Source organism: Melospiza melodia, chromosome Z (genome assembly GCF_035770615.1).
Source record: "Melospiza melodia melodia isolate bMelMel2 chromosome Z, bMelMel2.pri, whole genome shotgun sequence".
Lineage (NCBI taxonomy): Eukaryota > Metazoa > Chordata > Aves > Passeriformes > Passerellidae > Melospiza > Melospiza melodia.
The window spans coordinates 36,661,006-36,686,360 of NC_086226.1; the positions used below are offsets into that span (position 1 = coordinate 36,661,006).

At 38.4% G+C, this 25,355-nt stretch overlaps 1 protein-coding gene across 7 annotated transcripts in view; it reads left to right on the forward strand.

Moving 5' to 3' along the window:
• The window catches only part of MAST4 (microtubule associated serine/threonine kinase family member 4), a 276,434-nt gene that overhangs the window by 224,910 nt on the left and 26,169 nt on the right, over positions 1-25,355 (forward strand). For all 7 annotated transcript variants that reach the window (XM_063180836.1, XM_063180838.1, XM_063180842.1 and 4 more), the window contains 6 exons: positions 519-594; positions 2,037-2,246; positions 5,185-5,286; positions 9,905-10,037; positions 15,557-15,624; positions 17,924-18,009. In XM_063180836.1, coding sequence (XP_063036906.1) covers positions 519-594; positions 2,037-2,246; positions 5,185-5,286; positions 9,905-10,037; positions 15,557-15,624; positions 17,924-18,009 — 675 coding nt within the window. The remainder of the gene's footprint in view (positions 1-518; positions 595-2,036; positions 2,247-5,184; positions 5,287-9,904; positions 10,038-15,556; positions 15,625-17,923; positions 18,010-25,355) is intronic.

The following is a 25,355-nucleotide window of genomic DNA, read 5'->3' on the forward strand; positions in this document are numbered from 1 at the left end:
ATGACACTATTTGTAGATAGTTAATGCCTTTATCTGCTGGTCAAATTGAAAATAGGTTGTTTTGATATATTTTTTCAAATTATCCATTTAGAAAAACAAGAAAAACTGAAACAAACTCATGTTTGTACTTTTTCACTTGCAGCTACCAGAGTTCTTGGTCAGATCTTGCTATTTTTGATTGTATCTAATCTTCAAAGGTACAGGTATAAGACCAGTTAAAAAGATCTCTCTTGCCCTTCTGAAGAAAAGATAATGTTCACAAGGCTTCATCTGCCTTGAAATACAGGTACAAACTAGGAGAATAACATGGTTAGCAGTTAGATGTCAAGTGGGTTAAATGATCATGAGGACTTGAACAGAAATAGTAGAAAGGAACTTAAGTGTACTATTGATTGCAGACTACCTTTCCAGTGAAGTTTTTGCTGAATTTTTGTTGCAAATAAGTCATACAAAAATATAAGAACTAACTGTAGTTCATGCTGGGACAAGTGTAAAGGGATAATTTGCTTTGCTTGCAGCCCTGGACGTTCTCCTGCTTGCTGTGACAATGAAATAATTATGATGAACCACGTCTACAAAGAAAGGTTCCCAAAGGTAATGAATTGTATTTAAGTTACCCAGTATCGAAATTGGTAGGCAACATAGGTTTTAAGTAAGTGGTGCTTTTGTTATGGGAAGTAATGATCCAGCCCTGTAATGGCTTCCATAAAGCATCACTGATCTCTTACTGCAACGATAAAATCATGATAAGGAAAACTGGCTGAAAACTGGACATTGATTTGGCAATGCTGCCAAACTGGTTTTGAAATTAATCATGCTGGTAAAATATTCTGCTGATTGGAATCTGATGATACATTGGGTTTCAATAGGTGGTGTACTGGGGGCAAATGCATACTGCATTAGTAAATCGAAACCAGTTTTCAGTGCTAAGTGTTGAGAAGCATCTGCTTTGGTGATATACCGGAAGATTCCTTTGGTTAGTCCATTTCTTCATTTTCCCAAACACTTGCTATGTACTTGACATGCATTATATGCACTGATCTAATGCACTTAATGAAATCAGTACACAGATGTGAGCGTTTGACTATGAGATAGGAGGATGTTTTGCTTTCCTGTTCAGAGATCTTGAGACACAGATAAGTTCCTAGGTGCAGGTGTGTGTGCACAGCTTGAAGCACTGTACTCTCAGTTGCTCCTAGGATTTTAGTTACCTATGGAAAATAAAACAAGGTATTGTTCCTGAAATGTGAGCTAAAAAGGGAGAAGCTTCTTCACATTTCTTTATATAAATATAAAGACAGATTTGTCAGGATTTGCAGAGTAATTGAGCAACAATATGAAATGTGCAGAACTCACTCATCTTACTGTTTGAGATGTGAACTAAGGTGTGTGGGATTACTGTTTAATAATAATACTAATAATATGATATCTTCAAAGGTTTTTTTTTTAAGCATCTGCGGTTCTGTGAGAACCAGACAGTTGGTTCTGTGAAACAAATGCATCTGGGAACCTGCAGACATGTTTGGCAGGACCTGTGAGCCTGTGGTGCTTCTAATTAGTCAAATGAGCATCATTCAAACTCTGCTCAGTGAAATATTTTTGGGGAATAACCTGTTTGAAAGTGGTGACTATATTCTGCTCTCTAGTATCCACAGTTTTAGCAGAGAAAAGTAGACCCCCCTATGAGTTCTCTTTTTTCTTTTTTATATATTTCCACTTTGGCTTTGACTTAAAAGCTTTTTAGTTCTGTTAGTGATTATCACAAGATTAGTGCAGTGGTAATCACCATGGGCAGACAAAGTGGGGAACTGCGTAGTAGAACAACGAGGCTGTTGCTTTTCTGTACTGGTAATGTGGAGAAGTGTCATCTCTCACTTTGCCTTTGTGTACTTGCCTTTTGGCTTCAGTCATTTCATGCATTCTGGCTAGGTAAATTCTTAGGCAGTAGAGAAATGTTCTAGAGTCAGAAATGACTTTTAAGGCTATTAGTTTCACGTAGAGCTGATTTAATGTGTTCAACAACTACTTTTCTATAGGCCACAGCTCAGATGGAAGAGAGACTTCAGGATATTATAACAAATCATTCTCCAGAGAACACCCTTCCTCTGGCAGATGGAGTGCTCAGTTTTACCCACCATCAGATCACAGAACTGGCTCGAGATTGTTTGGATAAATCTCACCAGGGCCTCATCACATCACGATACTTCCTTGAATTACAGCAGAAATTAGACAAATTGCTACAGGAGGTATGATCCGTGGGACTGCTGTATCTTTGCCTGAAAAACTGTTAATATCTGTTTGCCTTAGGGTTTTTTGAATATTGTCTTGAATCATGTCTGTTTACTCAAGTAATTGTCAAAGTGGTATTCATAAGATGATTTAGTCTTCATAATGACTCCTACAAAAACTGTAAGGCACCCTGGCATATTCGTCTGGAATAGATGGGTTGTAAAGATTCCAGAAGCAACAGGATTATGTGCTGCAGTGCAAATTGTAGATTGCTTACAGATGTGTGTGCATAAGCCCCAGACAGGGATGGCTATTTCATTTACTTTAAATAAATGAGGTAACATACATGCTTTCCTTTTATCAACCCTACTGAGTTGAGAAAGCAGACAGCTACCTTTGGCTTTCCATTAGTGAGAGATTATTTATTTTTTAATTATTTGTAACATTCCTCTCATTGCTGAAATGTTGATTAACAGCAAAAATTTCTTTTCTAAATGTGTCGAAACTTTAATAGAATATCAGCTAAATTAATTAGGAAGAACTCAAAACTTGACAAACATGCTGTTACATAAGTTTCTGTAGTTTATTAATATATCATTTTTCAAAAGAATGAGTCGAACATGTAATGTACTCAGTTATTTGTGTGTGGATTTGATAGTATGTTATGAGTCAAAATTAATGTGATAGAGCAGCATATTTGAAATTAAATCGAAATTTTTTCCAGCTGATATCTTAAGATGCTGTGCCTATCTTAATTGGTCTTTTACTTTCTTTTGAATACACAAGCAGTTTTGGTTGAGTTTTCATGGGATTTGTTGGTTTTTGTTGGTGTTTGTTTGGATTTGTTGTTTTCTTGTTTTTGTTTTTCCTATGCTGCTTTTTTGTTAATTTCTGTTTAGTAAATAGAATTTCTGAAACTACTGTTTTTTGAACTTTTCCTCTTCATACAGCAAAACAAAATGTAAGACATCAGTAAATTTATTCTGGATTGTTGAAAGCCTGTTTTTTAAACATTGAAAATACTTGGAGTTTGCTTACTAGTCAAGAGAAAGCTTTGAACCAGTAACCTTCTTATGAAATGGTCATAGTTCTGCCATGCCAAAGTGCAGACAGAATTGGCCAGTTGATAATGTCAGAATACCAGAAAACATGTCTAATCCAGGATTTGCTGAACCACTGTTAACAATATGTACTTTAAAATGGCTATGCATTGAGTTTAGAATATGTGTTCACTAACGCCTCTCCCAAAACCTGCTGAAAAAACAGGTCACCACATTATTCTTCAACCTGCATATAAAGGAAAAAAATCACCAAGCCACTCATTTTGTCATATTCTATGATGTTAATTCTTTATTATGAAAAAGATTCCTGTTCTGCAAAGACATACCTTAAAAAATTCAGACTTAACTTTTGAGTCCATTACTTGCTTCTTGTCAATAACATGATATGACAGTATGAAGACATTTTTTTTGCTCAACTTTGTTATGGGCATTTCGTTGTGCTTTGGTTTCATGTGATTCGTCTTTTGTTAATTTCCACCTTCAGTCTTAAGGAGAAAGCTGCATTTCCTGCTGCTGCTTGGCACTGTGCAGTTACTTTAACTAGGGGAAGACTCCTGTGAGGTGAAAGCAGCTTGGTTCACCCAAAACTTTCAGAATTTTAAGGTCAAGTGGACCTGAATGCTTTCCTGCTTCATCCTCCTTAAATGTAATATGTATTGAATCTTTTGTTCACCTAGGCACCTGAGTGTTCGTAAAACTCAAAAAAGGTGCTTTAAATTTTGTTGGTGGTTAAAAAGGCAGGTGTTTTGTTTACAAAAGAGTTTTATTTGGGCTAAGTTGAAAATGTTCAGAATTATGCTTCTGTCCAGTTCAGGTACTTCTGAAACCTTTTGCAGATGGCTAGATTATATTTGTAAAAGCTTTCCTGTTTTAAACTCCATAAATTAATTCCTCTCATATATTTGGTGATTTTTAAAATTGTGGTATTTACATTAAGAGCAATATGCATAGTTTCCTATTTTCATACAGTTTTTTTTTCCAAAAATGCAATGTGTTATAGGAAAAGTACTTATTGGTCTGTAGTAATAATTTTTAAGTGTTAGTTTATTAATTTTCTTTGTGGTTTTGAATAAGCAAGAGATGCTGAGAAACAAGTCTGTGAGTTCTGCTGTTCCGAGCAAGGAAATGTTTGATATTTAAGGCAAGAGCCATTAGTACATTCTAATCAGAAGGAGAATTTTACAGTTGCTTTGCATTCACTAGCATCCCTTAATAATGTAATTTGTTCTTGGAGGGGAACATTTAAAAGAAACTTGAAATGCAGCTCAGGCCATTGTGCAGATGTTGTCAGATCTTCTAAAAGTATATTTTCTGTATGTATTCTTCTATAGCACTTCCCCCTCTCTTTTGTGTTTTCATTGTCATCCTTTCTACATGTACTTTTAGATGAAGCCTCTCTACAAGTAAAGGTTTTTTTATATGTATATGTGCATATAAATTGTCATTTTCTTATGACTGACCAAAAGAGAGTATAAATTTGGGATAGATGTTGCTTATATCTATCACTATTATTTATGTTAGTTTTCATTTCAGCCTAACATTGTTAACAAATTGAGGCGCAACCTGCATGTATAGATCGGTGTTGAGCTGTATTGATGCATTGTATCCATTTCCAAAACTGGTGGTAATTACACTGTGTAAGCTTAAGAAACAAGAAAAAAAAGAAGGCAGCACTTTTGTAGTTACAGTGTTAGAGTTTTAAAGCTGGGATTATTTGAATAGAAGTTACAGTGTTACTCAGATCTTTGTTATCTCTGCTAGCATCTTGAAATTGATGTGCGGTTCCTCTCAAGTACATGCTTCAGACCCTACAGGTGTCCTCAATATCACTGCTTTCCTAAGCAGTGCATTGAATGTGATTTGGTTCAATATGACTTTATTTTTTGTCTTTTAGGCTCAAGAGCGATCAGAGAGTGGAGAAATGGCATTTATTAAACAACTTGTTCGCAAAATCTTGATAGTTATTGCTCGTCCTGCTCGCTTACTGGAATGTCTGGTAAGGTCATGCTTACTATGTTTTCACTTAGTAGGTAGTGTTTTTCACTTAGTAGTGCAGGCAGTTCTCTGATTTACTATTCAAGGTTCTTTACAATTGATTTTTGGAACACGTCAAACATGTGGTAGGGCTTCATTGTTAGTGGGATCCTTTCCACTTCAATTATTGGATATAGTGTACTGGCAGGACCGTCCTGCAGTTTTGTTTGATTCCCTGCTATTGCAGATACTGTGGTATAGAATCCCTTTCATCAACTGAGGAAGCTGCTGTTTAAACCCAGTTGGCTTTTTCTGTTGTTTTGTTAGACTTCTCCATTTCTAGGGAAGACTGCTCCAGAATTGTAATTGCTTAGTGCTTTCTCATTTCTTAATAGTTTCATAATTTTGTTGCACTCAACAAGTGCCAGAACTATAAACAGCTTGAGGTCAGTTCTGCAGTACCTGATCTGGTGATAAGAGCAGCAGAGGGAGTAGGCTGTCTAGATACACAGGTAGTTGGTGTTCTAGTGGGGACCAGAGGGAGCAGAAGAGTCGATTTATTTATGCATGACCATAGCACCGAAGTTGCCACACTGGGTTAGACTGTGTGTGCTGTGTGGGCATGTTTCTGCTTTTCTTGCCCATGCTGTGGGAGCTGGGATGGCTCAGGTGCGGGAAGTTGCACACACGGAGCCAGTGTGCTTCAGTTGTTCAGTTGAACTAATAAACGCTTGCGGAACACAGTGTACACAGGAGGATGGTGTAGACACCCAAATGCCATGCCAGAGGCAGCCCGAGTCCAAAAGGCCTGGCAGGCAGCCTGAGCTGATTTTGAGCCACTCTGCTTGCCAATATAAGATCAGTAAGTTGATGCTGCATACAGCCATTTGAGGCTGGCAGGCCTTATGTGGAAGCCAGCCGGCTGCTAGACTCAAGTTATGCCTGAAATTGTCATAACTGCATTTGCGTCACACTGAATCTGAGCTAGTAAGCTAGCTAGTAAGTATTTCCAACCTGATTTTGGCTTTGTGCTGAGTCCCTTCATCTGTGGCACAGTTAATCCACACCCTGGCTCGTTCAGCCACGGGCATTTTGAGAGCTGCCTCTATTTTGTTTTGGAAACACCAAGCCTCAGTGTTCCCAGTTGCTTTTTTGTTTGTGATTTGCAGTTCAGAAGGAAAGTAAAAATAAGATACGTGCTCTGAATCAACAGGAAAGAGATGAGGGATGTTTTAAAAAAACAACCAAAACAAATAAAAAGGAAGGCTTTAGAGAGAAGGACATCTTAGCGTGTCCTGCTTCTGCTGTTGAATCCAAACTTGTTTTACTCCTCTCCCTGAAAAGTTCATTCCATGTCTAGTGTGTTGTTCCCTGCTCTATTTACCGGGTTTATATATTTCTCCACATCATCCAGTTTCTCATATCCTTATTTTTTTCCTTTCTGGTTTGCATTCTTGTCTATTATCACACATCCAGAAATGCTCTTAAATACATCTTGTAGGCAGTCAGGACTTCTTAATAATACTTTACACCTTCCATTACAGGCTTGCTAGCTTTCTCCCATCAACCCTTGCTCCCAGCATCATCATTCTCTATTAGCTTTCTAATTGAGGTGCTGGAGTGCATCCAGTGAAGGGCAGCAAGACTCATGAAGAGTCTAGAAAATATATCTAGGAACAGCTGAGGGAGCTGGGTTTGTTTAGTCTCAAGAAGAGGAGTCTCGGGGGCGCCTTATCACTCTTACAGCTCCCTGAAAGGAAGGTGCCAGGTGGGAGCTGGTCTCTCATATGATGCGTGCAGAACTGCCGGAAGTACCCTTAAATTGAGAGAGGGGAGATTCAGATTACATGTTTTAATTTTTTTTCCCTGTTAGAGTGGTCAAGCATTGGAATAGGTTGTGTAGGAGGTGGTGGAGTTACCTGGAAGTAAGTGTTCAAGAGGTGTTTGGATCTCATGCTGGGTGATGATTCAGTGGTTTAGAAGTTACAGTGGTGGTGCTGGGTGGATGGTTGGACCGAATTATCTTAATGGTTTCTTTGAACTATGATGATTCTGTGGTTCCAATTCAAGTTCTCTCTTGGTAGTCTATTTGCCTATTAGTTTATTCTCCCTAAGTACTGAGTTTTAATGGGACCTAGTCCAAATCTCTGTTTGCTTAGTTCCCACTTTATGCCGCTGGGATTTTATCCTAGGCTACTTGCTCTGCCTTATCCTTCAAGTAGAGTGATGTGCATCCTGCACCCCTTCTTTTGCTGGGAATGCTGAAGTGGGTGGAAGAACAGTGGTGCAAAGTCCCGGTGTGACTGTGTCTCATAATTGAGTTTCAAAGCAGCAGTGGCAGGGAAAGCCAACATAGCTTGCTTCTAGTGTTCTCACTTAAAACAGGATATTCAGGAGGCTTAAACTGGATTGTGACAACCCTGCATCATATGTTTCTGCACATACAGGCAGCTTGAACAAATTTTGGCCTACAGTCAACAAACAATACGTTTTTCATGCAAGAAGATGTTAAGCCTAGATCATAAACATAATTGTAAACTTACAGAGACAGTATTTTTTTCTGTAGCATCTCTCTAGAAACTTTTGAATATTACTGTGTGGTATTTTAGAATATCTGTCTGAAATAGATACTAGGTGTGGAAAACTTCAGCCTCTGTAAGAAAGTTAATAAAATTGTAAGATAAAATTCTAGCTTCATGGTCATCAGACATTTCAGATACCATGCAGTAAAGCTGGTAAAGTTTTCTGATGGTGGTCTTGTCTCAGCTGTTCATAGCATGTGAAATCCTATATCAGTTTACTTGATAATCATATGAATAAAGGTTTTACGGTTTCTTATGTGATAAGAGCTACTGCCAATTCTTTAAATATTCTTTCTCCATTTGTATATGGAAAATGAAATAAGATTTGGAAGTGAAGATCAGAAAATAATTTATTGCTTCTCATTATTCAGACCTGTGTATGTATATGTGTGTCTTAGATCATTGTACACACAAACACACACATTCATATGATTAAAGTTACCTGTTTTGAAATTGCCTTGTCTTGCTAGTAAGTGGAGGAGAAGCTGTTTATCTGTCACTGCAGCAGGTCAGGAGATGATAATGATTTCATGACAAAAGTAAATAGAAATCTTGGCACACAACATCGTGCTGTTGGCTGCTTTAGTGCCAAAGAATAACATGTAAGAGATACAGCTGGGGATGGCATGTAAGATGAGGAGAGTTAAGCCTGAAATAGCATGTACTGTTTAGTTATTGGTTCAGGTTTTTGGGCAGGTTTGCAGCATCCTGTTACTTTGGGCTAATAAAGTTAGGCAGCTTCGACAGTTCATGGGTTCACTGTTAAGTCCTTTGCAGTAGGTTGTACATGATGAAGATTGTTTCATGACAGGTGTAAAACTAAGATTGTTTCCATAAGACTGGAAATTCTAAAGATACTTTATTTCAGACACGATGCACCTGCTCATTTTAGCTGCAGCAGTTTTGATGCTTGCAAATGAAGCATGGTACCAAATTTCTCAAGCAGTCTTCAGAAGCTTTCTTCTGGGTCGGGATATTGACTTTACAAATTCTGAGTAGCCTGAGGATTTAGGACAGGAGCCTTGTGACTCAACATGTAGTCTAAAATTCCACAGTGTTATGTTTGGTTGCAAAACAGTCAGGAAATTAGCTATCTCAGCAGTCTGCCTGGCCTCTACAGATATTTGGGACAGAGCTGACCTACTGGAGGAAAAAATGTATTTTGTTACGTTAATGACTGATGGCTGTTACTCTGTTAAGGATTGCACCTATAGGCACAAACACCTCGAAGAACGCAATAACTATGAACAGATGTTTTAGTATGAATTCATGCCAGTAGGGAGAGAAATTGTGTTAAAAAATCTCACTCACATTGTTTTAATAATCTTCTTTGCTCCTTTCACTGTATTTTTCTTTTTATACTCTATAAAAGGTAGTAAAATAAATGTATTTCCAAGGGACTTGGGCGTAGCGTTTCAAGTTTCTGTTCCTTTTGTTCATTTTTGTTTCTTGTTGAGGCTTGCCTTTTTGGTATAAGTGATAGTTGTAATATAGTTAGTTCCCACAGGAGAATGTTTAATTTCTGAATTTGAAACAATTGGATCAATGAAGCTCAGATTTTTTAAATTAAATTTCAATTTAATCTTCATTCTAAAGTTAGTGATTTTTTAAATTCTATTTTCCATAAAACACAGTACATATATATTGATTAGAAATACTTGAAATGATTATTTCAGAAGTAAAAAGTGTAATGCAATATATTTACATGGTTGTAGTAGATTTTTGTAAGCAAACACGTGCGGGAAGATAGTCTTCTCTCTGAAATCTTATTTTTGCTTCTTATAGTACATTTCACTCAGTATTACATGAAGTTTTGATGGGAAATAATATCTCTATAAATTATTGCTCTAAAATAGTGACATGCAGTTCCATTGCTTACATTGTGTTACACTATATAAGAATCAGATCAATAGACTACTATTAGTAGAATAAAGAGGTACTGTTTTTAGTAGGAACATGGCATATATGTGGAGTTACAAGAAGCAAAGGAACTTTTTATGTTGGACCCTAAGGAACCAATTTCAATAGAGAAAATGATGACGATTATTTTTCCTCTAGGAATTTGATCCTGAAGAGTTTTACTATCTTCTGGAAGCAGCTGAAGGCCATGCTAAAGAAGGGCAAGGCATTAAAACAGACATCCCTCGATACATTATTAGCCAGCTGGGCTTAAATAAAGATCCTCTGGAAGGTAAGTGAATCTCCTGGTGCAGCTATAGGTTTCTAGGTTCTTCCTTCTCAATGTGTTCTATCATTCTGATACCTGAAAAGGGTCAAGTTAAAGATGGTAGCAGAGCAAGTGTTTTCTGACATCAACTGTACTCTCCCAAGCTCAAACAAACACATTTAAAAGGCCATACACTGTATCAATGATACCTCTCATCTTCTTCCAGCCTGACAATGCAATGCAACTTCCTCATAGCTGGAATTTACTGGGATGATTTGATGGTGACTGTCATCTAAGCACAGTTATAAAGGTCCCTTGGTTGAGCTGTTGTTTGTCTTTCAGTGCTCCCAGGTTCCTTCATCTTGGAGGAGTCTCTGAGAGGACTATCCTATTAATTTTCTGTGTAATTTGAGTCTGTGTTGGGAGTTTTTGTTGGGAGAACTTGGGTTCCAGTGGAGAGGTTGTCACTGCAGAATTTTTCTTTACTGTGAAAGTGGTGAGACACTGGAACATGTTGCCCAAAGAAGTGGTGGTGCCCCATCCTTGGAAGTGTTTAAGACTGGACGGAATGGGGCTGTGAGCAGTGTGGTCTAGTGGAAGGTGACATGGTAACACACCTAGCTGGTAAAGGGAAGCCAATTGGTGTCCGTCTTCTTGGATCTCAGTAAAGCTTTCAGTACTGTCTCTCACAGCGTCCTGCTGGACAAAATGTCCAGCACACAGATGGAGAAACACATGGCATGATGGGAGAGCAGCTGGTTCATGGGTCCGGCACAAGGGGTTGCAGTGAATGAGGTGACATCAGAGTGGTGACCTGTCACTAGATGGATTCCATGGGGCTCCACCTTAGGCTCTGTGCTCTTCAGCATCTTCCGAAATGATTGGGTGCAGGACTGGGAGGGATACAAAGCCAGTTTGCAGATGATAGAAGACTTGAGAGGAGCCATTGACTCTCTCAAGGGCAGGGAGGCCCTGCAGAGAGACCTTGAAAATTAGAGGGCTGGGCAATCATCAACCATATCAAATTCAACAAGAGAAAGTGTCAGATTCTTCACCTGGGATGGAGCAACCATGAATGTACAGACAGATGGGAATGAGAGACTGGAGAGCAGTGCCATGGAAAGGGCCCTGGGCAAGCTGATGGCAAGCTGAACATGAGCCAGCAGTGCCCTGGCAGCCAGGAGGGCCACCCGTGTCCTGTGGGGCATCAGGGACAGCATCAGCAGCCGGGCAGGGAGGGATTGTCCTGCTCTGCTCTGCTCTCACCTCCAGCGCTGGGGGCACTTTGGGTGCTGCAGTGTAAGAAGGACAGCACTGGAGAGTGTCCAGCGAGGGCTTGGAGGGCTGAAGGGCACTGGGGGGAAGCAGGATGAGGAGTGGCTGAGGACACTTGGCCTGTTCAGCCTGGAGGAGACTGAGGGGAGACACCATTGCAGTCACAACTTCCTCCTGAGGGGAAGAGGAGGGGCACTGATCTGGTGACCAGTGACAGGACCAGTCTGGTGACCAGTGACAGGATCTGTCTGAAGGAATTGGCCTGAAGTTGTGTTGGGGTGGGGGGGGTTAGTTTGGATAAGGTTTTTCACCCAGAGGGTGGCTGGACACTGGAAGAGGCTCCCCTGGGAAGTTGTCACAGCACCAACCTGACTGGGTTCAAGAAGCATTGAACAGTGCTCTCAGGCCCATGGTGTGACTCTTGGGGGTGGTCCTGGATAGGGCCAGGAGCTGGACTTCATCATCCTCTTGGGTCCCTTCCAGCTCATCTGATACTGTGATTCTGTGTCCCAGGCCCTAGTGGAAGGCTTAGAGCAAGACGATCTTCAGGGTCTTTTCTAGCCCAAGGCATGCTATGGTTTTTTGAAGGACAGCATTGAAAAAACTAGAATTACTTCTGTGTCCTAGCCAGATCATCTTCTTTGCCACCCTGAGACCAGGTTCTAACAGTGGTGACAAATAGAAATCGGTTCATTGTATTCAGTACTAGTTCTGCAACTTGGAAAAAATTAGCAGAAATGCCATAATGGAAAAATGATCCTAGCTGGTGCCAATTAGCTTGTCTGTTGGTGTTACCAACCAGGACTTGGAAAAGGCTTGATAGCACAAAATCATAGCAAAAAACTATGATAAACCTTTTTTGTGCTAGCTTTCATGATGTAAGAACGTATGTTATTAAATTAGAGTAGTATATTGTGTTTTAAAACCCTGCTGCTGAACTAAAGCAAAGTTCAGCACTGCTAGTTGTATCAGAAATTTGGTTAGTTCTAATTCAGTTAGATTGAGTATTGTTACAGATTACGTTAATGCTATACTAACAAATCTAAAGAAAGTCAAGCCTCTTATTAGTCCGCTTCCTATCTTCACAGAACTTCCTCATCCAAATTTAGAATTATTTTTTGTCTGAGATACAGATTAACAGCTTTGATGCTTTTTGTTTATATTTCGAGCAAAGGAAGCCAGACAAATTAGGAAAATATGCATAAATACTTTTTTCCTTTTGGTTTTGGAAAAAATCAAGAAGTATTGAAATTCTCTGCAAGATAAACATCTTCAGGATTTGGTGAGCTGTTGGTCTGTCCTAAACTGACAATTCATCAATTCTTCATTGATCAAGTATGCAAGATTTAGTTTGGAGTGTGGTTTGAGAATTTTGTGTTATTGACTCTGGTTCTGCCAGTTGAACCTTATCTTTCTCATTGACTCTTCCTTGCCACTTGGATAAAAGTGTTCCTAAGCAGTAGTCAAGAATCTGTCACTACCCATGTTTAATAACAACTTTGAATTGGTTTTTGGACAGTTTTATTTTAAGAGAAGTCTAGAAACAAATGCCTATATATAAATAAGGAATACTGCTTTCTTTAACTAAGTATTTGTTTAATGGGAGCATACTTCATCTAGGACACATCTTACTATATTTCATAAACTGAATATTAATGAATATAAAAACTTCAAAGCATTCAAATGATAATTGAAATGTTGGGGTCTAGTTTGTTTTTTCTGAAGGGAACAATGTTCTGTGTGGTTTGCCACTAAATACTGAGGAGTGTATAACCTATGGATTACTGATTTTTGGTTCAATTGGAGATTTGAGAAATTGAATTATTTAGTGGTTTGGGTTTTTTTTAAGATTAATGTATATGATTATATGTAGTAGGTAATTTAGGCCATCTGATTTGTGTTAATGCTTTCCTCCCACACACCAAAAAAAGTAATATTTATAAGCAGTATAAATCACTGTGCAATGACTTCTTAGATGATCTAGTTTTGATGTTAATGGATGTCTCTATATATAGGGATGCTACTTAAGCAACAATGAAAGAGGGACACTGTGGGTTTGTGCCCTGGAATAAGTGGTTTACTGAGAGAATTAATGGGAGCACTGCATTCATTACTATAAAAATATTCTGGGAATATCATCCTCAAGAACTTTAAAGCCCTTTTATGTAAAAATAGAAAATTTTAAAAAGCAGAGCCAAGTTTTTCAAAACAAAAAAAGTGCACTGCAGTTGCACTACTTACTTATCCTGTAACACAGAATTATATTTTCAACGAAGATGTTAATTTGTGTCTTCAATGGTCATGCAAAGGATTTTCTTTCATCTGCAGGAAAACGCAACCTACTTTAGATCTTTCTCTCCTTGCCTCCTTTGTTTGCTGTCATAGCTGTAGTGTCCTTTCTTTGAGTGAAATGATGCTTGTATTATTTGGTGATGATGCCTGATAAATTTATACTATAGTGAAAGCAATACCACAACAGATTAATCACTTAGCAGAGAGAGATGGCTGCATTTCTGAAGAGTTCCCTGGGGAGAAATTTTTCCCCATGTTTTTTAAATTACCATCTTTACCTTTTTGAATCATGAGCCTTCAGAAAAGGTTTAAATCAATGGAAGAAAAAGGACAGATGTTTAATGGTATTTAGATGGGTTTGAAAAATCTCTTCAGGCACTGCAAAATGGTTCCATAGATCCCTGTTTTGCAAGCTGACTTTTGGTTCCATCCCATTAGTACCTACTGCTTGCAAATAATATGGGTTTCTCAGATAATGGTTATTTTGCAGAAGTTTTGTTTCAAAAAGGATTGTTTTAATTTGTTATTTATGAAAGTCATTTCATTTGAGGCTGTCAAAGTATATTACTCCAGCTCTCTTGGTCCTTGCCCATACAATAAAGATTTCATCAGCTCTTCTATTCTGAAACCTCTGTGTTTACAAAACTGTGACTTTTGACTGGAAAATGCACTTCAGGTTCAGCCTATATAAGTTTTTTTCTTCAAGATTTTTTTTGTTCTAGTGGGGATATTTTTCACTGTTTATGGACTTAATTTTTGGAATATTTTTTAGCTTGTTTAACACTTTAAAGATCTGTTTGGATTTTGAAGTGACACTCTAATTTTTTCTGTTTCTTACAGTTACCATGTTTTGATTTGTATAGTGGTTACAAATGACAGTTACTCCTTAAATCTTTAGCTGTTCCAAAAGAAAATTATCTGTGTGCTTAATTTGCTTTAAAAATTGCAGAAAGTGTTGCGGAGCATTTCACTTGTAATAATAATTTCTTCTTATATAGAAAAATCCAGTTTAGGTATTCTCTGTGAATATTCAGTTATATTTCATCGTCATAAATTCAGTTAATAGTCTTGAGATAAAAACTAGTCTTGCAAATTTTAGGTGGTCTTATTTCTGATTTGCAAGACATAATTGTGGTAGAATTTGCATCTTAGCCTATGTAGGCTATATAATTAAATATGTGTATGGTTGCTGGGGCCTTTTAGTGACTGGCTGTCCTGTGTGGCTTTTTTTACCCACATGAATTCTTGGTTACTACCTACTCTGAAGAACAGACTGGGCTTGGGAGCTCTGCAGCATAGGTTGACAGGAGCAGGAACAATCTGATAAAGTTGTAGGCTTCTAAAATCTTACTTTCCCAGAGAATTTATCTGTGTTAGTGACTGTAAGTGATAAGCTTCCATGAAAATTACTTTTAGCTTATTCTGGTAAGCTTAGCAGCATTTCTTTGTAGAAGAAGCAAACTATTTGGAGTCCTGTCTTAGGTTTAAACTAGAAGCTTTTGCTGTAACTGTGAAGGAGCCCAAGGATGGGGCCTACTGTTAGCCCCTCAGAGGTTGAAATCCTCAGGAGTTTTAGCAGATTAGTGCCGTCTTACCCTTAGTGCACACTTTGCGCACAGCTCTTGGAATTCGCAGGTCTCAGCAGTGAAAATGATACTGCTTTTCATTGCTTCATGGCTATCTTCATTGCTTCAGTGGAAGATTATTACATAGGCACTGAATAGCAAGTCTTCATTTCCTGAGTGGATTTTTTAACATATGCTTGGAGATGCCCTGAAAGTTATTTTTCAAGTGCTACAGTGTTTGTTTGTGTTGTTGTTGTTGTTGTTTTGCTTTTGGCTTTGTTCTTAATTTTTAAATTTTTTAAAATTTTCTATTAAGTATTCCAGAAAGATGTCACTTCTCATGCTTTCTGTGCTTCATTTAGTTTTGTATTTTCCATAATTTAAAATGAAGTTTTTATTTTTTCTTTCCAGAAATAGCTCAGCTAGCTAATTGTGACAGTGGGACAGCAGACACTCTGGAAACGGAAGAATCGATAAATGTAAGCTTCCCTCTTATGTTGCTTCTTTTGCTGAATGTGAACAAGGAAAATCTGTTGTGTTCCCCCAACCCCGCCTGTTCTGGTTTCTCCTGCTTTGTGCGAACAGATTGAGTAAACATTGGTTAATACTCACACTAACTCTGTGAAGCTCGTCAGGCAGAAGGCTTTCAAAAGGTATAACCAAGCTTTCTACCTATTTTTCTAGACATCTCAGTGTCTTCATATTCCACAAAGTTAGTGTTTACCATATGGCAATAACTTTAACACAAAATCCACCACTGCTTTCTTTTTTTCTATTAAATCGATGTGTTCCTTTTTTTTTTTTTTTTAGAAGTATTAGTAAACTGTTTAATTAAACAATGTATTTTAAAGAGGTTTTAAAACAGTCCATTCACAGAGGCAACCAATGATCAAATTGAGAAATTCTAAACAGATCCAGTGAAGAGAGAAGGAAAAAATTAGTATGCTAGCAAATAGGCTGCATTCAGAAAGTTAGTTTACAGTTGGAAAGGTTGTGCATCATTCTTCTGAATCTGAATTTGAAAGCACTTGCCTACCACATTGTGTATCTTACAATAATATTTTGTTAGATGTTTGCTCAGGATGACAAAAGTAAAGCAAGTTGGACACGTTGATTTTGAGCTTAAATGCGATTATTTTAAATTCTTATTTTTAAAAGTTGGTTCTTACACCTTGGATTTCAGTCAGCAGAGTAGATGAAGTTCCTACAACCTAGTCTTCATTTTCAGTGCAAGTGGATAGTGAAAACAAGAGCAGTTTTAGGGGATGTCTAGGTAATGCAGTGGTACTTTAACAAGTGTTTACAAATGTTATCAGGCATGGATTATCTGTTAGACTGTTCTAATACATAAGAAAAAACATTCTTTGGTACATGTCATGTTATATTGGGATATTTTCTTATATTTGGCAAAGTGCCACTTGTGAAGGATTCTGCAATTGACATAGAAGGTATTTTTGCTGCTTTAATTCATCTACATTTGAAATATTTTATTAGACCTGAGCTGCATTTACTGACAAACTGGGGAACGGACAAAATAACTAGAAGGCTTAAGGGAAGTGCCAAAGTACTTAATTGAATCTAAGGTGCAAAGTGGCTCAACGTTAGCTAAGCAGTTGAAATTGTGAAGTTACTTGTCTTGTGCAAATGCTGAAGAAATTCAGAAAGAATAATGTGGTGTAATGAAGGAATGTAAATAGGGGAGATGGTGAAATCAGCAAAGAAAAGTATAGAGGGTATATTTGGAAACATCTCAAAATGTAGCTGTGGAATAAACACACATGGGGAGTGACAGGAACCGTAACTTCCAAGTGCTCACAGACATCATAAATAGCAATTAGAAAGAATCCTGTACTGACAGACAAGTTGGCTGAACAATTACTAAGTCCTCTCTGTTACTTCCTGTGTAGTTCCTTATATTAACATTTCACTAGTCTTGCACTGAATTTTTTTTAGCACTTAATTGAAAATGTTTAAACCAGCTCTACTGTCAACTTCCAACTGTTACTAAACTGCCTGGGTAAGGATCATGGAATTTCTTAGAGATTCAAAAGACATTTGAAAAAGATCTTGTGGTTTTGGAAGTTTGCATTTGGAGTCCGGCTGCCTGAACCCCAATTCTAATTCACACATCTTCAAGATTAATTAAAAATTCAAACTAGAAAAAAGGTTTTGCCATACTGAGGGCAACTTGGTGTTGAAAAAGTTCTGACAAAGAAGTAGATTAAAGTGACCTCTTTAGGGGTAGAACTAATGTGTTTTTATTTTCCATCTTTTTCTCTTTCATTTTGTCTCTTTTCACCATCCTCCCTGTTATATCACATTCTATCTTAACATTAGTTTGAAGTGTGCCCAGTTTATTTGAGTGAACAAGGGCTCATCATCAGTTTGCTGCTACCAGCTGTAATACAAAAGTCAGATTTACTAGAATGGGAAGGCAGTGTCCAACGAGTGCCATGTGGAATTCACAGAAGTCCATGACTCAAGATAAGAATTGCCAGTAACTACTTTATCAGAAGCCTTGGTGACTGTAACCTGTGCATGGAGAGAAGTGGACAGTTTGCTGCAGTGCAGCAGATACCTGTTTGATGAAAAAGCAGCTCTGTTTCAGGAGCCCCTTGGTCCCCCTTGGTTGGCTATGTCGCTGGCTGTCCAGAACTTTTACCTGGTTCATCAGTGTGACAGCCTGGTGATAGTTGGTTTTTTGTTTGGGTTTTTTCTCCCCAGTTTTGAAAAAAAGTATTTTATTAACTTTGTTCATTCTCATCTCTTACTTTGAAGAGCTCTAATACCTCACTGAAGCTGCAGAGGAAGCCTCGGGAAAGTGATTTTGAAACAATTAAACTGATTAGTAATGGAGCATATGGGTGAGTAATCTCTGACTGTGGCAGCTCTTTTGCATTTTAGTTTTGCTTATTTTCCCATTATTTTTTATTTCAGGGGTCTTTGTATGAGAGAGTGAGTTTGCACTCTGCTTTTTTTGTTTTGCATTCTTGTTTTGTTTTTAGTATTTTAAGTTGACAAGATTTTGGGAAGTTTGCTAGGCAATAATGAATTACTCTGTGCTGCACCAAATTAAAGTACTGAATAGTACATCAGAAAGATTTTTCAGAATTGGCTAGCACGCCAAAGATGAAATGTGAATAAATCAAAGGGCAGATTTAAGCTCACCCTTATAATACTGTGCTTATGCACATGTGAGAGAGAATTACATGTCATCTCTAGGGAGATGGATAAAAATGAGTGCTTACTTGACCTAGAAGTATAGAAGAGAAATTTGCAATAGAAACAAATTCCCTGAAGTAGGGCAACAGTCTTCTGTTACTTTGTGGATGCTATTCTAGTTCTCAAATTTTAACCAATTAGCTTTAAAGGAATTGCTATTTCATGGTTTGTTTCTGGATACTTGGAGAATGCACAGCTTACTGCCTGGTGATACGGAAGTCATCTGAAGATACCCTAGAAGACCAAGAGAAAATTCTGTATCTCTAAATGAATACAAAATATTTTCTGGAAGTACTGTGCAGTGGTGGTATCTGTCTTCAGTCCCCTTTCTGATCCTGTACTATTGGTTAGATCCTTGTTTGGCTCCTCCTCTGCACTAAAACATGTCAAGACAGGAGCTGCTGTGTGTAAACTGCAGGAACAAGAGGGATGTAAACTGGCTCAAAAAAGAGAGGTTTCCATCTTGAGGTGAGGAGCCCACTGCCAAATCAGCCAAAGTCACAGCTTGGCAGAGAAGGAGGGTGGTGCTGCTTTCCAGCACAGACCCCATTAGACTGACTCTGCTTGAGGTGGGAAGTGGTGGCAAGCTGCTAGGATGGAGCACTCCTTGAAGGGATCTTTGACATAGGAGAAAAAGCACCTACAGTCTACTCGCTGGAGTTCTGTGGGCCTGCTGAATATCCTGAGGCTGTTGGGCTTTCTCTGATGAAATTTAGTTCAAGGGTAGCCATGAGTTCTGGAACAGGAGGCATTTAGTACTGCCCAGACTAAATGGCCGTGGTAGCTTGTATGGAGGCCGCTTGTGTCCAAGGCATTTTTTCATAACTCAGCAAAAGTCCCAAGCAAAATTTAAAATTAAAATTTTACATTAAAATTATATAAATATTAAAATACCATTTCTCACTAGTGAAGCTCTGCTCAATTAATTTTCTCAGAACTTCTTCGCAGACAAACTTGCTGCTTACCATATCTCACCTTCTCCCAGTTACCCCAGTATTTCAAAATCCTGGCTCTCAGCAGTTAGCAGTAGATGCTACTCCCCTCCCTGGCTGCACCCCTTTCTCCTTCCCTTGGCAGATGTGAAGTCCCCTCCATTCCTCCATCTCTTTTTCTTACTGGAGGATAAAAGGAACTGTTGGGATAGGATCTCGTTGGACAAAGAGGTTCCAAGAGTCACTGAACCTTTCTCAGTTTGGAGCAGTTTTCCAGGTGCTGAGGGATGGGGAGAGGAGGGAGCAGCTGCAGCTCATCATACAGCAGAGTGAGGCCTGGTGCTTGAAGGCAGAGGTTCACTAGAGCTGTGTGTGCCTCTTGCTCCATAGGTGTTACAGCCAGAAGGAAGCTCAAAGAGCCATTTAGAAATACAGACTGACCTGAAACTAGAGACCAAAAGGGATCTGCAGAGATGGAAAAGAACAGATGAAAAGCCATGGTCTTCTATGCCACACATGGTTTTTTTCTTTGTGTTTGTGGCAGGGAAAATCAAGGCTTATTGATGATCTTTTAAGTGCCAATAATACACAAAATTGGCAATGCAATGCTTGGAAATTGAATGAGACCATGGTAATTATCTGAAGAAAAGAAAGGTGCTAGAGAATAACCAGCTTGGAGTATATCCAGATTCTTCATTATCTGGATCATTATTTTCATTAGCAAGTGTAAAAACAGGGGTAGGCTGCCAGATTATGATGCCACAGTATTAGTGGAAATTGAAAAGCTCATCTCTTTAGTAGAGTGATATTACTTCCATCTTTAAGGAAGTAATAACAAAGTAGATTTTGTTGGTTTTTTTTTTTTTTAGATGGTTACTTAGAAGAAAAATCAAAAATGAGAAAACAGCCTGTAGTGGGTTGACTCTAGCTGGATTGTTGGCACCTGCCAGTGCTACTCTGTCACTCTCCTCAGCTGGACATGGGAGAGAAAATACAATGAAGGGTTCATGTGTTGAGATAAAGATCTAAAGATTTAGTGTGGGAAAGATCGCACATTAAATACCATTATGGGCAAAACAGACTGGAATTGAGGAAATTAACTGAATTTATTGATAACAGAATCAGAGCAGAATAATGAGAAGTACAATGAGACCTTAAACTCCCTCCCCCCTCCCACCACTCCAACCTTCCCAGCCTTGCCTCCTCCCCGCAGCGGTGCAGGGACACACGGAATGGGGATTATGGTGAGTTCATCACGTGTTGTTCCTGCTGCTGCTCAGGGAGGAGAGTCCTTCCTCTGCTTGTGTGGGGTCCTTCCCATGGGAGACGGTTCTCCATACCTTTTTTCAATGTGAGTCCATCCCATGAGCAGCAGCCCTCCGCAGAGTGTTGCAATGTGGGGTGCAGTTCTTCAGGCAAGCCTGTTGCTGTGGGCCCCTGCCAGGGTCACAAGTTTTACCAGGAAACCAGTTCCACTGTGGGCTCCTGTAATCTTTCCACTACCCAAACTTTGCTATACAAACCCAATACATGGAGAGGGAAAGGAACACAGTGAAATGTGAAACAATAAACTTCTAAAAGTGTTCACTCATTTTTAAAAGGGATTTCAGCACCTGTACAATACTGTAAATTGAGGAGGCTATCTGTGTGCTTGAAAATCTCTGCTATGTCAGACTGTAAAATCAACAGACCATTTTTCTAGTCTTTATTAAAGTAGAGTTTTCTTTTTGCTGTTGGCAACAATTCAGTTGATGGTTTATTTACTCAAAAGTTATGGTCAAGTTTAAAGGAAAACACATCAAGATAACCTAAATGCTGTGTAATCCATCTATGAAATGGAGTGTAATAAACCAGTAATACCGACTTCTTATGAATATAAAGCAAGAAACTATCCTGAAGGCATTGATTGTAGTTTATTTACAAGTACAAGTAGTTGAAACAAAAGTTATTGTTATGCTACATTGTGTTTTCCCTCCTGTGTTTTTCCAGGCTGTTAATTTTTTGAAATAATGTAGGTATATGTGAATTCTGCCTGTGCTTCATTGATTCATTCTCTAAAATATGTCAGTGGGCATATTTTGTGCTCTGACTTACCAAAGTATGTTGTTGTAATATTTTACTTATTTTGAGGCTATAATGGAGGGCTTAAACTAATTAAACTGAAATGATTAAACTAATCATTTTGAACTAATTAAAGAAAACCCTGTAATATTCTTTTCCTTTGCTGTGGTGTTTTTGCCTTTATCAGTGAAATAGAAAGCTTTGATTACTTGACAGAGTAATTGTTGGTCTTGGCATGTTATAGCAGAGATTTGTCAGATATGTTAAATTTTATGAGTTTAAATAAAAGCTATTGGTTTTGTGAAGGCTTGAGTAAATATCTTAGCAGTGTCTGCTTTTAATTGATTGGGTAAACTCATCTGTAGTGCAATTAAATGACTGTATAGTACATGAGGTGTAGTAGATGAGGCTGTTGGGAATGGCTAGGAATATACAAGAAATTAAACAAGCTGTGAATCAGTAAATGTGTAGGATTCTGGCCAAGTCATTAATGGCTTCACAAGCTGTCTATCTGACTTTCTTCAGCCAGACAAAACTCTCATTTCCCAAATTTTAAATTTTTACTGCAATCACAACAACATTTTTTTCCACAGTCCAGCTTGTGAGAGGTAGCAGGTAGTAGTGTGCATCTCTTCAGGTTAGCATCAGCCTGGGTCCCTGAAAAAATTCAACAAAATAAAAATTTCATTTGATTTTAGGGAAGCAAGTGATGTTAGCTCAATATCTCTTCAATGTATAACTGTATAATTTTAAAGCAAATACATGATACCACTTTCTCTCCTCTCTGGAATGCTTTTAGTTTTGCAAGGATGGTAGTGTCAGTGTGTACATGACATACTGGGTAATGGTGTTGCTTGATAAATTCAAAACTCAGAAGAAGTGTATCTTGAGCAGCTGCTGCATGTCATTTGTGAGTAGTGCTTCTGTCCCTTCTCCACTCTGTTGATAGTACTTGCTCATGTACAGTTATGTTTATTTTAGGATTAAGAAAGTTACCAGCTGTAGAATAAAACCCCCTCAGTCAGGTTTATTGATCATCAGCCTGGCAGCCCCTGGTTCAGAAGTAGAAGGGGACAGGTGGAAATGTAACTTTGTAGGTTCACTGAAATAGCACAAGACAGTTTACCCATCAGAATTTTGGACTGCAGTTTCGTTACTAGCTGCGGTAAAGATAAAAGGCATTGGTGCTGTTAGGTATGCAGAGGTGGTTTTATTACTCAAAACTGACAGCATATTAGAACAGCTAGCACTAATGCCAGTTGTGAGAGAAGGATCAAAGCCAACACGTTCTCTTTCTCATACAGCCAGTTTCTCATTTCCTTCTAAGCAGACTAGGATAAGTCTGAAATATTGCAAGTAGAAGGCTGGGGTGCATTGTCTGAGAGCTGCAGAGCTTTAGGTAACATTTCCTTCTACCCCCAAATAACTCTGATCTGGTCACAGGCATTGCTTTGTTAGGAGGTGTTGCAGTGCTGCTTTTAATTCTAATCTTAAATAACTATCTATAAACTTCACCAAATAATATAAACCACAGCCTCACAAGCAGTTTCTCTTCACTGGAGGCAACATGAGACATAATTCCAGGGTAGAACAGAATTTAGCAGTCTCTTCTCAGGAAGTTGCTGGTAAAAATGAAACAAATTTCCTAGTCAGCAGGTATAATTTTTAAGCAGTAGGTATAGTACCTGTGTCTCCACAAGGAGTTCAGGCTCCTCTGACAGATGAAAAAATAGTGTCAGCTATATTTGCCTTAGCACTGAGTGTAAACTAGGTTGTAAAATGGCTCTAAAAGTTGGAGTTATTGGAGAGTTGTGAACTAGGCCTGAAACCTGTCTATGTGCATTTTTTTTTTTTTTGTAATAGAGATTTTTCAATTTAGAGAAAAAACAGGAATCATGACTATGAGATTGGAGTGATAGATGGCATGATATTTGAGTTGGACTACTTCAGGAACCCAGTTAAATATTTTAGCTTGTTTTTGTCGTCTTACCACTTTTGCCGTGTTTTATAGTTGTATCTAACTAGAGTTATTATAGAGACAGATTTTCAGACTGAGATTTATGTTGAAAGTGAAATAAGATAATGTTTGGACGCTGCCAAATGAATGTTCTTTATTCTTTATTAATGTTCTTATTTCCTTTGGAAAGTAAGCTTTTTTGCCATGTTGAGCTACAGCATCAGAAGAATACTGAGCACTTGCATACCTGTTGAAATTCGCACAGTGAAACCAAGGGATGCTTTGGAAACTCTTGTTGCTGTTAGGAAAACAGAGAGCTGAACGAAGATAGGAAATGAAATTCTTAATTTGAAACAACAGGAGGATGCAACAGTACCGCTCTGGCTGTGGCTTTGCAGGGTGGCAGGGTGTGCCACTGTCAATCAGTCAACTGACAGGACAGACTGGATGCTCTCTCTGCACTGTTTTCGTGTCACAGAATTCTTAAATTTGAAATTGTCTTTATAATAGACTGAAGATTTTGGGCAGCATTTGATGATAGCATGCTGCTGGCTGGGGTATAGTTTTCTTCATAAGGTGTAAATGTTGTTTGCTGGGGTTACTGTGACCAGAGGATATGAGGGATGTTAGACATTTTTGTATGCTGAAGATCATTTAGAAGCACTTTCTGTAGCTTAAACAGTGTATGCATGTGTGAAAATAGGAGAGACTATTGTGTTGCAGTTGTCTCATGAGTCTGGTACATTTGAGCTAAACAGCTTTTTTTATAAGAAACAACAGAATCCTAGTGGAAAGTTACCTTCTTGTGACTCTAAGACTGAAGATGCAGTTTAGACAGCTGGGAAAATATAGCAACATGTACCACATATTTACAGGACTAGATAGTTCTTGGAACTTACTCTTTAATCATTTTAAAATACGTTAGTAATTTACAGATATGTATGATCTGAAAGGAGGATTTATTAAGATGCTGTAATAATATGCTGTGGTTTCTGTTTGCCTTTTAGGAGGCCATCTTGCACACTGTCCAGTTTGAAACTCTAGAGGAATACTTGTATGCCAAGTCCTCAGTTAGTCCTTAGTTAATTCATGTAACTAGGTTTTTTTGAAGGATGGAGACTTCAGGCAATACTTTTCTCCATGCCAGGAATGCAGAGAGGGACTGAAATAGGTAAAAGAAAAGATATTATGAAGAAGATTATGAAGCTGACTGGAGAAAGCAACAAATGAGAGAGGAAAACCAGAATGCAAGGGAAAGGAAAGCATGGGAGGGGCTTTTAAGAGCAAGAGTTGGAGATAGAAGTTAATATGAGGGGAGCGGTAGGAAGAGTTGCAGGACATAAGGCATGAAGTCAGCAGGGAGGAGTACTGGAGATGAATAACTCAGTCTGTATTCCAGTTTGGGAGGGGCAGAAGGGAGTGAGACTCAGTAGGAGGCACAAAGGGTGGGGTTTGTCATGGGTTTTGCCCAAGGTAGTTTTTACCTACTTTCATGATTGTGTAATGTCTTTTACCTGCCCCATGCTCAGACAAGAATGAGGGATTAATAAAAGCTTTTGGAATCAGTAAGAGAAACTATGCTGTCTAGAAAGTTTTCCTTCACAAAGGAAAGGAGAAGTCCAAAAGTTTCAGTGCCTAAAACTTCTGTAGCTGTGTGAAGACCTTTATAGAAATAGTAAGGGAAGTGGTGTTACTTTTTATGTTTGTATAATCAATTGTATGCTGATAGTTGGACCTCAAGGAGACAGTTAATTGAATTAAAAAAAAACTTCACAATTGAATTCCATTTCTTTGCCCTTCCCCTCCATCCTCTCCTTTATGTGCTTTCTTTCCATAAACACTGTGATAGTTATATACTGGAAATGGTATAAGCATTAAATGCTATAAGGTAGATTTCAAGCAAGGCAAAAATGTTCAGGATTTGCCTCATGGGATTTCGAGAAGTGCAGCTGTGAAGTCCTTCTGAATGTTTCACAGCAGCGTAGTGCCTTCTCCTTAGACCTGAAAGACAGAAGAGTTGCGCAAATTGGGTTTCCTT